The sequence below is a fragment of the Erithacus rubecula genome (assembly GCF_903797595.1).
Source record: "Erithacus rubecula genome assembly, chromosome: 1".
Lineage (NCBI taxonomy): Eukaryota > Metazoa > Chordata > Aves > Passeriformes > Muscicapidae > Erithacus > Erithacus rubecula.
In genome coordinates, this window is record NC_136658.1 from 40,811,372 (window position 1) to 40,829,530 (window position 18,159).

Here is an 18,159-nt window from a genome sequence, read left to right on the forward strand (position 1 = left end):
ATCAGGCCTGCTCATGGCAGGTGGCAGAGAGACTGCATAGATCCAGCTAGGAGGGGAATCAAATACCAGTCTGCTTTGCCTTAAGACATGAACAGTGTTTCCTAGTCATTAAATGTATATCAAAATGACCCAAGTGTTTTCACTACACTTCTTGAATGTGACAGTTGATTATGGGATCAAAATTACTGACAAGGGAGAGTCAGAAGAAATGAAACCATGGCCCTGAAACAGGCATGCAGCTATTTTCGAATTTCACATAGATAACACTTTAAAAAATAGGTTAATTAGGATTTTCAAAGGACTTCTGAGAACATGAGACTATTGGCCAATGTCGGGATGCCAATGTGGCCTGACAGGCTGCTTACAGCTTCAAAGGAACATCTGGACAGATGCATGCAGCAGTAAGGATGGAAGGAACACAGATTACTTGCCTACTGGCAGTAGATACTGCACTGGGCAACTTTAAATGATTCTGTGGATGCTGCAGACAACAGCTGTTATTCTCCTGGAGGGGAGAGCTATATAAATAGAACGACATGCCTATGATCCCAATTAGCTGACTTTAAACTTTGAAGATCAAAAGCCTTCAGGATATACGGCTGGGAGACAGAAAGGACACTGAACTGCTTGGCAGGTCGGTGGGATGGGATGGGATGGGATGGGATGGGATGGGATGGGATGGGATGGGATGGGATGGGATGGGATGGGATGGGATGGGATGGGATGGGATGGGATGGGGTATGGAGAAAGGCTCACCGAATGCTACCCCAGCTAGCCGGGGCCTTAACACCTCGGAGATGTTCCCCGCTTTCCTGTAGGACCTTTACCGTACTGGTGTGGCTGGACTGCCCTGAGGCGCAGCCAGGTACCGCCTTTCCTTGGCAGCGCGGGAGGGCGAGGTGGGGAAGGTGTCGAAGCGCAGGGATGAGCGGCGCATCCTGCCCGGGGGCAGGGGCCGGGAGCGGCCCCGCGCGTTGGCTGCCGCGGGTCCCCGGCCCCTTCCCCTCCCCGCGGGGCGGGTTCGGGCCCCGCCGCAGCCTCCCCCCGCGCTCGCCGGTAGGCGGCACCGCCGCCCGCCTTCCTCCGCCTCCTCCTCCTCCTCACCTTCGCCGGGCGCCGCGCCGGGTGACCCAGATCGCGGCGGCGGCGGCTCGGCGGCGCTGCCGGCGCGGAAGGACGGCTCGGGAGGCGGCCGCGCTGCCGCGGGGATGGAGCGGTGCGGAGCGGTGAGTGCGCGGCGGCGGCGGGCCCCGGCGGCGGCCCCGCGGGTCGCTTAGCGACGGGAGGCGGCTCCGGGCATCGCATCGCAGCTCCCTGCGCCGCTTCCCTCCCCCGTCCACCGCCCGGCGGTGGCAGAGAAGTTTTGCCCCTCCGAATGCGGGACGCTGTATGGAAAGACCTTGCGGCGTAAAGAAATTTGGAGGCGCTGAGCGGTTTGCGCATTGGGGGTATTTGTAGTCGATTTCTAATAATTTTTAATGTGGTCTGTATTTTTTCTAACGGCCCCATCCCTGCTGGCACGGGAGGAGGCCGGCGCTGGGCGGCCGCCAGGCGCAGGGCGCTGCGGTTCTGCAGTGGGCTCCGCGCCCTGCCGTGCCCCGCTGCCCGCCTTGTCCCGCCGCACCTGCCCTGCCTCTGTGCGCCCCGCTCGCACCACCCTGCGCACATGACAATGGTGACTTCTTTCTTCCGCGGCACTCTCTTCTTCCCCGCCTCCCCTTCATCCCCCCACATGGTCATTGTGTGCTGAAGTTACACTTGCTCCGAGTTTATTCCAGGATTGATGTCTTTGATGTTTCCCTTTGTCCTCACCATTTCTGCTTTCCTTACAATTTCCTTTGAAATGGCTAAAAGAGGGTAGAAAAAGTGTATGTCAGAATGGGGACGGTGAGGGAGAGGGAAGAACAACACCTTTGTCCCAATTCAGTCAACTCAACAGTCAGATCACAACAAGCTGGTTTTTTTGTGACAAAGGCATTTGAAACAAAGAAGCCATTTTAGAAATTGAAAAAAAATTTCTTTTGTGTCTTGCATGCTTCAGTAAATCCAGGTTTTCATTCTTTTCTCTTCTGCTCCCCCCCAACCCCCTCCTCCGCTCCCCTTTATTCTAATTTATCCTGGAATGAAATAGAATAGGAAAATAGCATCTCTAAAATCCTACATCATCCCTGTGCTCTACAATAAGCTTACTGATTGCCTTCTGTTCCAAACGTTTCATTACACATTTTTAAAGAATGTTATTTTGTACTCAGAAATCGATGAATAGTTCAATCAGTTGAGTGTGATAAGAACATCTCATCTCCCCAGGAAGAGAACAGCAAAAGCCTCATTATGTGTAGTAATTTGGTAGGTGTTGCATAGTTTTATCTATTTAGTGAAGTGCAGGTTCAGATGAGACTTACTGATTCTTAGGAGATCCTGTTTTTCTCTGACTGTCTTAAAAAATGTGGGCCACTGTGCTGCCAAACTGAACAGGTGGAGTTACATCTAGAAATATCCTTTGACTTCTTCAGTTCTCATAATCTGTGCATTATTTTAAGCACTATTTCAACTAAAACTGATGCAAAACTACATTACTGTAGCAAATGACTTATCATCAAGGCTAATAGAAGCTTGGAGACAGGAAGCCTATGATTTTCAAGAGTGAAATCATGTGACAGCATCAGATGCTGTATGTATCACTCTAAACAGAAAATGGGCAGAAGATGATTTCAGGAAAGCAGCAAACAATGGAAAAATCATGCAACGGAATGCATTTCTTAACTTTCCTATTGGCTTGCTGATACACAGTAGAACATGTTTTGCTAGTGTAAAAACCTGCTATGGCTAAGCACATAACCAAAGTGTCTATGAATCCTTATCCAGCTCAAGTTTTGAGACAAGGCTTTATTAACCATGGGACAGCATCACATTAGCTTCACTGACATGTGTGAACCCAAGAATTTCCTGTAATGAAACATCTTCCTGTCACTCTTGACAGGGAATTGCAGCCCCCTAAGTAAAGCTATACTTAAGTAGTAAACTTCAGGGCTATGTTGCATTAAGTGATTATTTTGTTATCTATCATCTTCCCTGGCAAACAGACCTGCTGCTGGTTGCAGGAAAAATGCTGTTGCACAAATGCTGGTGTATGTAGGGCTCTAAACTGCAGCTAATATTTAAATAATCTTGTATTTTAAAGTTAAGCTGTGATCAGCTATAAACCAATTTAAACAAAAATTATGTTCAGTTGTACATTCAGGGCATTATAACTATACAAAGCCAGGCAAGCTTTATTTTTCCCAAGGGGTCATTTGAAGTGTTAGCAGAAAATTGCAAGAAGAACAAGCTTGGGTTGCCTGGAGATCAAATCTTCTTGGATTTAATGCCCTCTGGCTCATAAAACTACATTTTAATTTTGTTTTATGAACATCTGCTCAGCTTTCTTGATTGGAAAGCTGCTTTCATTTGATATTCCTTTTAAATCCTTTGCTTGGTAGTGCAGGGCAAAGGACTGCATGAAATATGTTACTCTTTGAAAACAAGCTTTGGGAAGGAGGCCTGAAAAGTAAACTAGAGAATAACTTACTGGAATACTGAGAAGTAAACCAGCTGGTGAGATTCCAAACAGGCAAGAAGGGTAAAATAAGGAAAATAAAATGAAAGGTGAGACTGATGTAAAGAGATGTGGAGAATGTTTGTGGTCGTGCAGGACTGTGGTAACAGTTCAGGCTGATCATCCTCAGCATCCATCTAACATGATCCAGGCTCAGCCACCTAACTGAGCTCAAGTGCTGAGCTGTGCTGTACCACAGGATTTGCCAAGCCTGAGCTGGGGGTGGAAATTTTGTTTGTTCCTGCCAGGCAGTGGAAAGGGAAGTATGACAGCAGAAGCTGTGGGAGCAGCTTCCCGAGTCACTGCTTAGTGGTACGTGGGACTGTGTGAGCACTCCTTCTCAAGGCAAAGCAAGCATTTTGGTGACAAACTGACCTGTCTGACTTTGCCTTGAGACACATTATGGATATGTTTACACTAGTGATTTGGCTTGCATCCGGATTAAGTATCTGACACATCCTCCAAAGACCGTCTCCGGTTGCCTTGCAGTGGGTCAGGTCTCAGAGCAGTCTGGCTGCAGGAGACCTGAACTCTACCACTGAAACCACACCAGGTCTTGTGCTTTGGGAGTGTTCCCATTCAATTACTGACCCTTTTATTAACTGTATTGGTTTCTTTTAAGTATCTCCCAGTTGTAGTCTAGTGTGCAGTTTTCATCCACTTTAGCATAAAACTAATGAAAAGCCTCACACCAACTTCACCAGCTTCAAGTATTTCTGTCTGTTCTGGAGCACAGTATCCTATTCCTCTGCAAAATGTGAACAAACACTTCTCAGTTTTATGTTACAGCTGAGAGGCCCCTCAAGAAGATAGTTTCTAGCCCTCCCAGTTGTTAAAGTACCTGAGTGGAATGGAGCAGTTTGGCATAGTGTTTTTACCTCATCCTAATCTGTCTGCAGATCTGCAGGCTGAGCACTCCGTTCTAGTTCAGACAGATACAGCCACAGACATCAAAAGGAGCCTGGGGAGCAGGAGAGATATCGGAGTACAGAGACTGGAATGAAAGCAATTGACAATATAAGCAGGTGAAATTGCAACTTGCTAGTGAAAAGTAGGTGCAGTAAGTGGTCCTCAGGACTGTGTCTGTAGGAAACTGTACAGTGAGTTCTTCCCTCTCTGGTAGGAAATTACTTCACAGGCATTTTTAGTCTAAATATAGATGTCTACATTAATGTTTTTCAAGCAAATCTCACAGCTTTGGAGATTTGGAGCACCTGAGAATAAATAGGTGAAAATGTTTTGGGAGCACACCAACTGTAACTTGGTATTCAGCCCCAGGGACCTGCTTGAAGCTACTCCAGCATCTGTGTAGGGTGTTTTGTTTAAAAACAAACTGCCTTTCCCCATCCTATGCAGTTTCAATTTCAGGTGCTTGGCAGCAACATTTCTGTTTCTCCACACTGATGTAACTGTAGCTTCTGTAGTAGCTATATATATATTGCTTTTCCAGGGAAGGATACTCAGGTAAATTAAGGGACAAGACCAAACCCAAAAGTATTAGTTGTACAAAGTCCTGTCTCCACAGCTCTCTGTATCATCCTTCTAACTTGGCTGTGGTGACCAATATTTTCTGATGGTGCATAAGAAGGAGAGGCAGTTTCTGCAAAAAAGGCTTGTTTAGGGCTGTGTACACCTGGCTATCAATTTCACAGGCATAGGAGTTATTCCTTAATATATATTTATACCATCTGCTATTTAAGCCCCTATTGTATGCCTGTGCCCATGCCTGTGTTTGCTATAAATGAATCAGTAAGACTCCTAGGACCCCAAAACTGATACTATTATACTTGCTCAACTGAGCAAGGGTTTCTGTGGCTAGTTACAGATTGCACTAATGATGAAAATAAGTTTTCTAATTATTTTTATTTATTCTTTATTTTTTTAGTAGTCTTATTCATATATTTGAAAAATAGGATTAAATCCCTATCTTTAATTATCTTCCAGGATGACTTGGATGTTGAGACTTGTCCATGGTGCAACAGCAATTTGTTACTACACTGATAATACTTGCACAGTCATGTGGGTGTGTAGGTGATAAAATTGGGCCCCTTAGTGCAAAGCTATCCTGTGGTCATGGAAACTATAGTCCTCATCTAGTAGGCAGTTATAAGAGCAAGTCTCTTATTCCTTCTCCCACTCTGCTCTCACAAAGCTATATCCATGTCAACATTGGCTTGGATGTGTGCCATCAAACAGGTTGTTCCTCTGAAACACAAAAATCAATGTGGGGTTTGTTAATTTTGGGCTTGCTAGGCCCTCACGCTGTCAGTGTTAAAGCAGCCTGAGGAGAACAGATGGGTTGAAGGAGGAAAAAAAGGAGTTCTTGCTGAACTGAGTGAGGAAGGAAAAGAAATGGTGGTGCTCCCAGATGATGACATGGAAAACAGGATATACCATAAGCACAACTTAGGAAAAGGCCACACAACCTATTCCCCAGTTTTCAAGTAGGATTACAGCAATATCTCCAGTGGTCTGAGATAGTCATGTTCTTCTTTGAACTTCATTTGTCTGAACCAACATCAGGTTGTGCAGGTTACTGTCTCAAGGATAAGGTCAGTTCATACTGCTGAATTATTATTATGGGTGTATCTGCTGCAAGGGTTCTAGAAACTTGTTTAATGTATTTCCTTTTAGAAGTTTTTCTCTCACTTTACACTTATGAGGTTAAGAGTAAGACTATAAGAAATAAAATTATGCCTACTTTTCTAAGTAGAAAGAGACACTGAAGGAAGAAAATTTTCAGTGTTGCAGTGTGTTAAGAATAAATGCTTTATGGCAGTCTTGTCAATCATCCTGCCCTAGTCTGTATTCCTCTTGGCTCTACTTTGTTCCTCTTCCCACTTGGTAATGTTGTTGCAGGAACAGTTTTCAACGGTTTTCATGTTTCTTCTTTCTTTTTTCTTCCCATGTGGTCTTTTCCCTCTTTCCAGTTTTCTACTATCAAATCTTTGCCAGCATCCTTTTCTGTCTGAGAATGGGCACCCAAAAGAATGTGAAGGTCTGATTTTAGCAGGAAGTGGCAGACAGAAGAAGAGCACCTTGCACTTTCCTTTGTCACTTTTTTTTTCCTATTTGGTTGAGAAAATACATTTTGTACAATTAACACATAAGAATGGCTCCTACACCATGCTTGAAGGTGTATTTCATAGGTCTTGTGTAACAGCTGGTGTGAGTTCATTGTCCTTCAGACACTCTTTCCATCTTTACATTTGCAGATCTTCATTGCCTTTTCTTCTTACTTTGTTGTGTTAGTGTGGTGTTTGTGTTGATTTATCCCTCATGTTTTTTGGCTGTCCCTGTTGCCAAACACCATTATAGCTTTCTTTCTCCACTGCTTATGGAAGCAGTGTTTGACTTTGATTCTACTTGGAGGTATCTTAAGGTACATAAAGGTGAAGGGAGTATTAGTGTGATCATTCTTACAGCTCTTGTTATTAGACATAAAAATTTGGTAAGACACTTGTGATTCTTTCAAGTTGGCTGGTACATAGGTCTGTCTGGACAACAGATTTTGATAGATGCACTGAAGTGATTTTTGTTTGTTTTTGTTTTTGTTTTGAGGTGCTGCCATTCAAAATTTTTCCCTAAAAAGGGGCTTAAACCTGGTTCAACCAGAGCATGGAGTTTGTAATACATATTAGAGAAACTTTTCTAAAGTTTCTAGTTTCTATGATAAAACACAGATTATTTCTTCCTCACTTGAGACATTGGTAAAACCAGAGCAATCTACCCTGCATGTGTCCTTCTGGGCAGCAAATGCATAGCCAGAGCTTCCAACAAGGTCATGTACTTGGAGTTGTCCTGATTTCCAACCTCCTGGGATACAGAACCTCTCACTGAGCAGCAACCAGGAGATTAAATTGTAGGCCATGAAGTTTGCAAAATAACTGCAGTGGGATTTTAGATCCTCCTGTCTGCTGAAAAAATTTGTTCCTCTTTTATTGTGGTCCCCCTGCAAGCTGCAGGACAGCAGGCAGCAAACATCTGGTGAATAACACTTACTATAGGATGCTTATGGTTTTGCAAGTGTGGTGCTTCATGACAGCATCTAATGGCTGACTGCATGGGAGGTCATCATCCTCAAATCTCATTTTAGTAAAAATGCAGAAGAAAATGCAGAAATTCTCGTGGATCCTACTTGCTCTACTCTTGCATGTCTGTCTCTCAGAGTTCTGTGGAAAAATTGCCACTTCCATGCCAAAGTTATCTGGTGAAATGATGGGAAAATGACACCATATGGAAAAGTTTTCTATTAGATTAGTATGAATTGTGTCTGATCTCCACCAGATTCCTGGGTAAATAAATTGATTTATGCTCCTCTAGTTCAAAAGCTGAGTTTGGCTTTTGTGCTGACACTTCTCATATCCTTGTCTTAACTTTTTTGGGGGTGAAGTTAACAAACTAAATCTTAGTCCTTTGTTTTACATGCTTTCAGACTGACACTCTGTGTGGGGTTGTATTAATCTGATGGCTGAGTTAACTCCGCTTGGTCCAAGAAAATATAACCTATGTTGGAAAGGCAGGGGAATGGAAATGTAAATCTATTGACAGTGCAGATCTGAATGTAACATGTTGATAAGATGATGTTTCTTCCCCAGAAACTTCTGTTTGTTAAGAATTGGTAGTGCTGTAAAGAAAATCTAGACTTCAGTTAATTTTGGTGGCTAGGGAATATTTCATCTTTGCATTTTAACTTGTACCCTACACTCATCTCTAGGCAATGGAATGGAAACCTAGAAGGGAGGGAGAGCTAAAGCACATCAGCCATTCACTTTTAGAAACAGTAATTTTGGGTTTTTTCCATGAAACCTCTGAAATAATTAGTCTAGGAGGTAGCCAGGCAGCCTCTTTGGATTTTATGTATCCAGCCTTGTAGGATTTATTCTAAACTTGAAGGATTTTTGCTACAAAGTGTGATGTTTTATTTAGAATACACTTCCTTGCAATACAAGCTGTCATACAGTGTGTCTGGCAACAGAGCAAGTGGGCCAGAAACATTCCACTGCAAACCATGTAGACACATGTGAGCAACCCAGATGAAGTTCTCCTGGGTGAACTCATTTGTGGTCAAGAGAAAATTCACAAGAAGACTAAAAATTATGCCTTTTTTATAATGCATGAGGGAGGGGGGGCAGAGGAAGTTGCTATACTTTGAAGGCTGTTTTCAAGCATGAGAACTTAATCTTTAGCTGATATGTCATTTACTCCATGCCCTTCTGGATAAAATATACTTTCTTCCATATGTAAAATGAGCTTGTTAAGGATGGACACACTATAGACAGACACAAGACTTGGATACTTTAATTCCTGTTGAGTTTAGGATAACATTTCTAGAAGTTTATGGTATTCTGGTTTGTGGACAGCTTCCTCTATTTTTTCCATTGTATTTATTATTAAAAATAGAATTATTAGCACCCAGCAAAGTCTTCACCAATGACATGAAGTGACTTCATACAGTTTTGTCCTTTCTTTACATCTTCCAACATTGTAATAGAGCAGAGTTAATAGAAATTGGAAAAAGTAGGCTATTCTCACAGTACTGCATGCAAAGTGCAGCTTTATGCTTGAACATTTCCTTTGCTGGATTTCTGGGATTTAGTTTGCTTTGAATAGTCAGGTAGTGAACCCCAGCCTTCTTCTTTTAAAGGACAGAGATCTATAATGAAAGGTGGAGATGCCTCTACAATGCTGAGTTTTGGTTTGATGTTACCTTCATCAAACTGTGGGGTGTCACTGAGCCAAAATCTGCAGAGGAATTACACCATGTAGGCTGAATTCAGTGGTGTTAGAGGTAACTTGCCATGTGAGATTTGACAAGTAAGTTCTCTTGAACTCAAATACAATCCTACATGACTGTCTCTTACAAGAATTGTAAGACCTTCTTGATCCTTTCTTACAGTCGTAATGCTTTGAAGAGGCAGTAATGGACTGAAATGCTAAGTTAGAACTACAAAATTAGAGGCTTTCAAAGCTCTCTTCTGTAGTTTGAGAGAAGATGGGGGTTTTGTGCCCTCTGACTCCCTGACTCTGCTGTGATTTTAACCTTTTATTCAAGCCTCTTTTTCTTTTTATTGCATAATTGTGTGATATGTACCTATACTCACAGAACTAAAATTCAGTTAAATTTTACTTCATATCTAGCCTTGCCCTCACTCTCCTAGTGAAATGCAGAAATGTAAAATGTCAATGTGTGATGGAGATCAGAAGTGGAAAAACTCTTATTACCTGTGACAGTGTGACTGAAGTCTTGCTCATTAGGGTCATCAATCAAGTGTGACATTTTGTTCCAAGATTTTCCTCTAAAAAATGCTTGACATTGAATACAGCCTAATCCTGGCACATGGAAATGCAAATACCCTTCTGTACTGAGATGGGAAACTGAGCTCACACAAAACAGGCTTCCACTTTTGATCTCTAAGGTGACTACTGCCAATGGTTGTATCCATTTGGACTCAGTCAAAGCCACTTCTAGCCAACACAAAACTTTTGAACTGCATGGAACGGGTGACCTCTTCTTGAGAGCTTTTCTCATTTCCCAGGATGTCCTCAGAGTTGGAGAGGTGTGAGCAGTGTTCCTGCTATAACATGCAAAGACTTATAAATGATTATTCTGTGATTGAGATGAAGATCCTCCATTTTTACTAGTTTGTTTAATACACTTGAAGTGATTTTTATGCCACCTTTGGGTATGAATGCAAGAAGATATATGTCTATTCCATGGGATAGCTGGACAAACAACACTTGTTTAGAATTAGAATGACTTACAAAACTGGGGTGCTAGAGTTGTTGGGGTTTTATTTGTATTTGGGAGTTTTTCTGTGTTTTTCATTGGCATGACTCTTGTAGACTCTCATTCTTGAATTGTAGGACTATAATATGACTTGTTTATGGGGTGGAGGGTTTTGATGGGAGGAGTGGGAAGAGACGAGGGAGGGAATGATTTCGTTCCATCCTAAAGCTGAGCTTGTTTCTTGGGAAACATTGCAAAGTATATTGAGGAGTGGGTAGCTCTTAAACTGATAAAAGAGCAGGCTTTTGGGCACCCAGTCAGTTGTATCTCCATAGCACCATAGTACTAAGAGTATTTGGGTATAACAGAGGATATCTGAGATTGCCCAGTGAGAGTGACTGTGGGGGAAGCAGAAAATCAAAGCCTGGAAGGGTACTCAGACTATTTCTGCCTAAAACAGAGTCTGCTTGAGGTCAGGCTTCTCAGGGCTTCATTTGGTCAGAATTGAAACCCCAAAGTGTCTCTGAGCAACCTGTGCCTCTATCTGACTGTTCTGGGAAAAAAATTTTGCCTTGTATCCAGGCTGAACCTCTCCTGTGCAAGTTTTTGCCTGTTGTTTTTCCCCTTGCTGTCCTGTGAAGACTCTGTCTCTTGACTTTTCAGTGACATCCCCATAGGCACTGGAGGTGCTGTTATGCCCTTCCAAAGCTGTCCCTGCCTGAAGCTCATCTCCTCCAGCCTCACCCCTGCCATGCCAGTGGCCTCTGCTTAGCTCTCTTAAATTTGTTGGTGTCTTTTGTGGATTGCTGGGGCCCCAAACTAGGCAGTGTCTAAATATGGCCTAGAGTGCTGAGTAGAGGAAGATAATCTCTTCCCTCAATCTACTTACTGGCTCTGCTTGTGTTCATGCAGCCCAGAGTGCTGTTGTCTGTCTTTGCATGCTTCTGGCTTCCAGCCAGCTTCCACCCCCCAGAACCTCAAGGGACATTTCATAATGTGTATCAGCTATTCTTCCCCTCTCCAATTCTAGTTATCTTAGATTGGTGTTTGAGATACAGAAGCACTAACATTCCCATCATCAGAAGAAAAAGGAATATACAGTAGCAAAACACTTTTGGTGACATAAGGCTCAAGCCTATTGTCCCTCAGAAATAAATAAATGTAGGGTTTGGAGGTGAGTGAGGAGTGGATGCCGACCCAGAATACCACTGGAAAGAAAAGTGGCAACCTGAAGTCAACAGCACGGTGGTGACATTCAGAAGAACATACTTTAAAATGTACTTTAAACTGCAACAACTAAACTTTAAAATAAATTACTTGGTTTGTTGGTGGTTTTTTGGGTTTTTTTTGGTTAATCTAATGGTCCACATAAACAAATTATTATATCCAACCTGCTCACAATAATGTCTCTGATTTATTTCTTTTTCTGCAGCACACTTATTCTTTTTTTATAATTGGAATACAGATTTAAAAATGTTTGCAATATACCAGGTTGGAAATACCATTAGCTTGCAAAACAAATATTGTGAAGGGAATACCTTGGGTTTATATTTTACTCTGAAAGTATGGTGATTTATATTAAATAACACAGCTTTTCCCTGCAGCTGTATCTGCAGCTTTATTGAAGACAAACAAAGCAAACCCTCAGCTTTAGATAAAGAGGTGACGTTTAAGGCTTACTCGTGATTTCTTTAAGCCTTCAGCAACTCTAAACCTTTCAGATTGATGCATGCTTTGCTATATGACTAAAATAAAATCACAGAGTCACAAGGAATTCATATAGTTGATACTTATTTAAGGAAAGCTTCATTTATATTTTGAGACAGATCTTGCAATAGTTTTGCTGTTGTATGTGATTATAGTAGGACTGCATCTCTTCCAAGAAAAGCTGTGGTTAGTTTTAGGAGGGGAAGTTGCTGTCTAGTTTAAATTAAACTGGATAAGACAATTGGCAGTGAATGGGTTCCTGGGTATGTTGTTGGAGGGAGTAGGAAGCTGCTTTGTGGAAGTGATGTGGTATGGGATAAAATCTGCAAGCTGAGAATATGAGCATGTGGGAAACCCAAATTTCATCCTCACCCCATCATTCTCAACTTAGAGCCTTAGAACATGAATGAGTCTCTTCATGTCAAAGAAAAAACTTCAAACCTAATAGCAAATTAGTTTTTTTGTAAATTCTAAATTGTTGATAGAGCTTATTATCCTAAGCTAGGGCTGTTCTTCCTGTTCACTGAGATGCTATAACAATCTCACTGGAAGTTTCCCTTATGATAAATCTATTACATTTTGAGATAAAAAGAGATTGGCAGAAATAAGGTCTTCTGGCTCTAGAGGTTTTTGAATAGTTGAACTTAGTTGTAAATTGTGGTAATAATAATTCTTAAGAATTTAAATGCTATTTTCTTTACAGTAGATCTTTACTGAACTCTAGAGGATTACTTATTGAGATATATGAAAATAGAAAATGCTGCCCTCCTCCTACTTGTTTAAAGATGACTGTAAATTCTCACCTGATTCTGCTTCTCAGTTTATCCAGGATGTAAATAGCTTAATGCCATCTGTATATGCCATCAGAAGTGAATTGTTGCAACCACAGAGCATAGTGTTGATTTCTAGCCCTGTACTTAACAGATAACAGCATTTAGAAAGGCTGTCTGCCATACACAAAAATAAAACTTTTTACCTTATGAACCAAGACAGCAGCATAGATTGCCTATACTTTTTTTTTTTAAGCTGGAAGTCTTGCCTCTAGATCTTAGATGATGTCAGGTGGGATTTGATTGCTTTGTTCCTCTGTGGAGGAAATTGCTTTGAGGCCATGGCCTTCCTATGGACCCAGTTATTAGCTGGGCCTGTACTGCAGGGAACAGGCTGTTGAACTTGCAGAGTGAACTCTTTCTCCCCTTGCTGAAGGGCATTGATGTTTACTTCTATGGTATCATGTCTTCAGCAGTAAGGTTCTTTCTGTAGACTTCCCCACACGTATTTTAATTCAAAGGGAGAGAGCAAGGAAAATTTATTCTTGTAATTTCAAGTGTGGGCTTTTGAAGAGATCCAAAATAAGCACTTTTAACCACTTATCATGCTTGTTGTGACACTTAGTTTTTTCTTTTTTTTTTTTTTCAATCAGCTATCCTCTCTTCAGTTTAGCTTTCTGCATAGAATACAAGGGTCTCTGAACATATACAGTGATGCTCTAATTTTTAATGAGCATTGAAAACAGATTTATAATTTATAGTTGGCTGGAGCTGAAACTATTCATAAAGAGATAGCATCTTGAAGCTCCACCATGCCATGTTTGTATGAGCCATTTCTGGAGTTGGAACAAGTGGAATTTCTCTTCATTTTAAAGCAGTAATAATGAAGCAGCATAATTTTCAGCAAGGACCTTGGTCAGAATGAAGAAGGAGCTGACCTCAGAGGCTGAGACCGGCATGCACTTTTAGTGGGAGCTGATTTGACAGCTTCTGGCACTTCTGGTGTGTTCCTTACACTGATGCCCTTATGGGTCAAATTTTGTGGTGGAGCTTCCTTTGTTCAAGTTGATGTTAAAATGCTGAGACTCAGCTGTGAGAATCTTTCACAAGCTATATCTTTTAAACAGCAAATTATTAGACTGGAGAAGAGGAGCAGGTTACATCCCCTCCAGTTTTTTGCTATCTCCTGTGCTTGCTGCCATAGAAGACCTATCAAAAGCTGTAGCAGGAAGTGTTTGCAGCCTGCCCCTTGTGTTTATTAAGAACCAGTTAGCATCTCTGCCCTTGCAAGCAGGTGTCACTGCAGCCAGCACCAATTACAGCTGTATTCAGGGGACAGCAACATGATTCAGCCAGTCAAAAACAATATAAATGAAGGAAGCTTTCACAGCTCAGGGATTATATCTTTTTAGCAAGCTGTTTGTGATATAATCCAACAAGAGAGCTGTATTTTTCTGAACTTAAATGCTTGTTCTGTTCCTGTCAACAGGCAATAGCACAGTATAAAATTTGCAAGTTACAAAGAAGAAAGAATATAAGAACATGGTAGGGCAAGGAGATTTTTATCCCATTATTGCTGATAGGCCCTGCAGAAGAAAATAGGTTTGAAGTTCTCTAAATTTCTAAAATTTGTGACAAAAAAGGTCAAATTTCTTTTCAGTACTTTGCAGTGTGCAGTGCTAAGGAAAAATGGGGTCCTAAATGATTTCTTAACAACTTAAGAAACTTTAATTCAGGTCTTTGTGTATGGTTTGTACATAGCTCAAAACTATGATCTTGATCCCTTTAAGTGTTGGACTGAGTTGTCCTGATAGCAGACCTGTGTAGTAGTGTCTTGTTTTATGGCAGCAAGTAAAAATGTTTTACTGCCTTTTACAAGACATGAAGTACAGTAATTTGAGAAGTCTGCATCTTTTAGTCAAGTATCAATCATATCATATTCATATCAATGAATACTTAAATTGTATATGAATACTTAATTTTAGAAACATAAAGAGGTGGTGACTGGGGAGAGTCTACAGTATACAGGAAGGGTAATTTTTATGAATTTTCTTTATGAATTCTTCCTTTTCTTGTCTGTTGGAACTATCTGGTAATCATAATGAACATTAACCATAGGACACAAGATCACAGAACCAATGGGCAGCCTGGTCAACTGTATTTTAGGAACTCAGAATACAAGAAGTGTTTGGGCAATGCCCTCAGGCACATGGTGTGACACTTGGGGTGCCCTGCACTGGACCAGGAATTGGACCTAATGACCATTGTTGGCCCCTTCCAACTCAGCATATTAGATTATTCCATGATATGTATTAGGAAGATTATGGTGAACAGAGGACTTCTAACAGCAGAGTGAATTGAATGTCTCTTGAAGCTGCTGCTTGAGAGTTGCTGTTAACCAGACAGGTGTTTGAAGAACACAAGAAGCATTTAAAAATTTCTAGATACTTTTTCAAGCTTTCTCACTTATTTCTGTATTCTTATTCAAGTTTTTTACTTCTCTGTAAAAAACCATGGGTACCATAGTCTGGTCAAAGTATGTGCTCAGGCTGAAGTGTGAACACCTTATGATTTTTCTTGTTGTTTTTATTTACATGATATTTTTTTCTTAATATATTTCCTTTGTATTTAATAGATGTTTGTTTCAAGAGCAATTTTAAAAAACAAGTATCCCTTTTTTTTCCTATTTGTAAAAATGTCTCAATTCTATTTCTACAGCACTAATATCCCCTGTGAAGAAGAGACCATCACTGATCACTATATTTCAGCTCTAGCAGCACAAACCAAACCATCACCATGAAACACTTCCTGAGGTAACTGTTCTGTATTTTCTCAAAAGTGTTGAAGTATTCTAATTATTTTATGCTGCAGTGAGCTAAGTGGTTTAGCTGTTACAAGTGTTACAGAAGGGGTAAACTAGTTTATACTAGACTGCTTTCTGTTCACCTAGATTTCACTATTTAATTAAATCTATTTTAATTTAAATTTTCTTTTGCAGTTCTTTATAGAAGCAAAGAATGTGGGAACTGTCTTGTGGGACTGGAGCAGTGATGTATCACATCAGTGCCTGATATGTCAGGGGAAAAGAGAAGAAATAGTAGCATAGAACTGTGCTTGAAAAACATTGGGCTTTTTCCTTCCTGCTCTTGTCCACTGTCTGGATTTTGGGAGTGCTGTTTGTGAAAGCAGAGATGCTTGCTGAAGATGTGCAAGTGTTTTGGAAGCTGATCATGCTCAGTTTGCAGAAGAAATGTCAATTACTTTCTCCTACATATGACTTGCAGTTGTTCCTCTATAAACCAGTTATAAAAGGGGGACTTGCAGACAACAGATGTAGGTGCAGAAAGCCCATCTTGTATTTGTTCTGTAGTCAGTGGAGGGAGCTGAGTGCTTCTCAAAGCTAATGCAGATCAATTTGTGTATAAACCAAAGAACTCATATTCTGTCTGTGTGGGAAGAACCTTTTCAAGAGGACTAAAACATATGCTTCTGTATAGAGCATCTGTCACTATGTTTTTCTCCCTTTTTAGACTGTTTATAGAAGAGGATCTTACACACTATGGATATCAGCACCATTACCTCTAGGCTGATCATCTGTAATGATTTTGCTGCCAAGACAGACATAGCTTAAGCATTTCTGTGGAGTGTTTGGGCCAAGTTCCTCATGTATCTTGAACCAGCTGCAAAAGGGCTCTGTAAGCAGGGCATAGATCAAAAATATAAAGCAACTATTTGTTTACTGACATCCACAAAACACAGCCAAGGCTGGATTGAGCTTTAATTTACACATTAGTGTGCTCACCACCTGATAGGCACCAGTCAGGAGGGAAAGAATTGACCCTTGCATCTCTGTGGCCCAGATCCAGGGTGGTCCCAAGTCTCCAACCAATTCTAATTCTCCTGGTCCCTTGATGATTTTTCCATGTTGGAGAAAGGGTGCTGTTTTGAATATGTGAGTTCCTGAGGCTGTAATGGAGAAACTACCTTCTCTTCATGTTGTTCCTGAATTGAGTGAATCCTAAGAGATTTGCAAAGTCTCAGTGGTGCTAGATTCTCTTAAATAGTCAAGGTAGATCTTCTGAAAAACTGTTGCCTATCTAACCAGGACAGTCTAGTTTATGGAAAGTCCAGTATTTCAAATGCTGAACAGAAATTTGGATTAAGGGATGAGGGAGAGGAGAGTACAGAGCACCAAAAATGTGAACACAGTGTTGAAATAGGAAAACTATTTCTATTTACTTACAAGCATCTGAATTTTCTTTATATTATGTTAATCCTTTGACATGAATTGATAAGAGTTCCATCCTCCCCATATTTTGTAACTATAGAAGAAAACCAGAGGCATTTAGAAGCAAAAATCCTCCAAAGAAAGCACTTACTGGGATAATGAGTTCTGCTGTATGTGTTGCTACCTGCAGTCGCAGGTTTGTGTGACAGGGAAAAAGGCAGTGAAGTGTGGACCTGCAGGGACAAGGATATTAAACCTTCCAGCTTGGAAATCAGTTGGAAACTAAGTTACTATTTTTTTGTGTCCCCAAGTTTGTCTGTTACCAATAGCAGCACCACCAGGGAGCTTAAATCATCCTTAGCTATTTGTGAAGATCAAATGCAGGGCTGAAATGTGGAGTTCTGATGACAGGGACTGCTCAATGGCTCAGTGTTTTCCTTGTTGCACAACATGGAACAGACACCAGAATAGCTGATGCTGATGGCATAGATTATCTCTGTGTTTAAAACTGATGACTTAAGTCATTTTGTTGATTGCAATGTGTAAAATGCCATAAAACAGATGTTGAGAGGAACAGGGCTTTCATCTCTGAAGTTATGATAACCTTGACTTTGCTTTCTATATAGTGACAATAGTTTACCTGTAGCAACTTCATGCAGCAGACATTCACCTGGAGACCCAAGGAGGACTTTGAAGAGTGGATTTCAAATCCAACTTGTTGTAAGTGTTTAGTGAGGTTGAAAGACAGCTCTGGAAGATGCCCCATCTGTTTCCTTTAATTATCTCTAGGGATGGTGATTGCACCACCTCTCTGGGCAGCTTGTTCCAATGCTTGACAATTATTTTTGTGAAGAAATTTTTAATTATTTTCAATCTAAAAATCTAAAAGGCTCTTATGTTCATATTTCCAATTCAATGCAATGTCCAAATGAAAATACTTGATCTTTTCTTTTTCAGCTTGCTCTGATATGAGTTATTTCTGACATCTGAAATACTACTTATGAAAAAATAAACTGTTTCTCAGTTAAATACTTAATCTTTCAAGGCTTTCTCTTTCTGTTGTAAAGGGGTTCTGCAAAGTCTGTCAGCAGCACTTCTACTTTGTAATTTATCTTAAACATCTGAAACA

The 18,159-nt window shown here is 41.0% G+C and overlaps 1 protein-coding gene across 3 annotated transcripts in view; it reads left to right on the forward strand.

Annotated features, from left to right (window-relative positions):
- Positions 1-363: 363 nt before the first annotated feature.
- Positions 364-18,159, forward strand: part of ELMOD1 (ELMO domain containing 1) — a 39,323-nt gene continuing 21,527 nt past the window's right edge. The window contains exons 1-2 of one of the 3 annotated variants that reach the window (XM_079312007.1): positions 364-634; positions 15,521-15,615. In XM_079312007.1, the coding sequence (XP_079168133.1) occupies positions 15,599-15,615 (17 nt within the window). In that variant the 5' untranslated portion in view covers positions 364-634; positions 15,521-15,598. Of the gene's footprint in view, positions 635-920; positions 1,449-15,520; positions 15,616-18,159 lie in introns of those variants that run through there. The other 2 variants (XM_079312006.1, XM_079312008.1) reach the window with 2 other exon arrangements.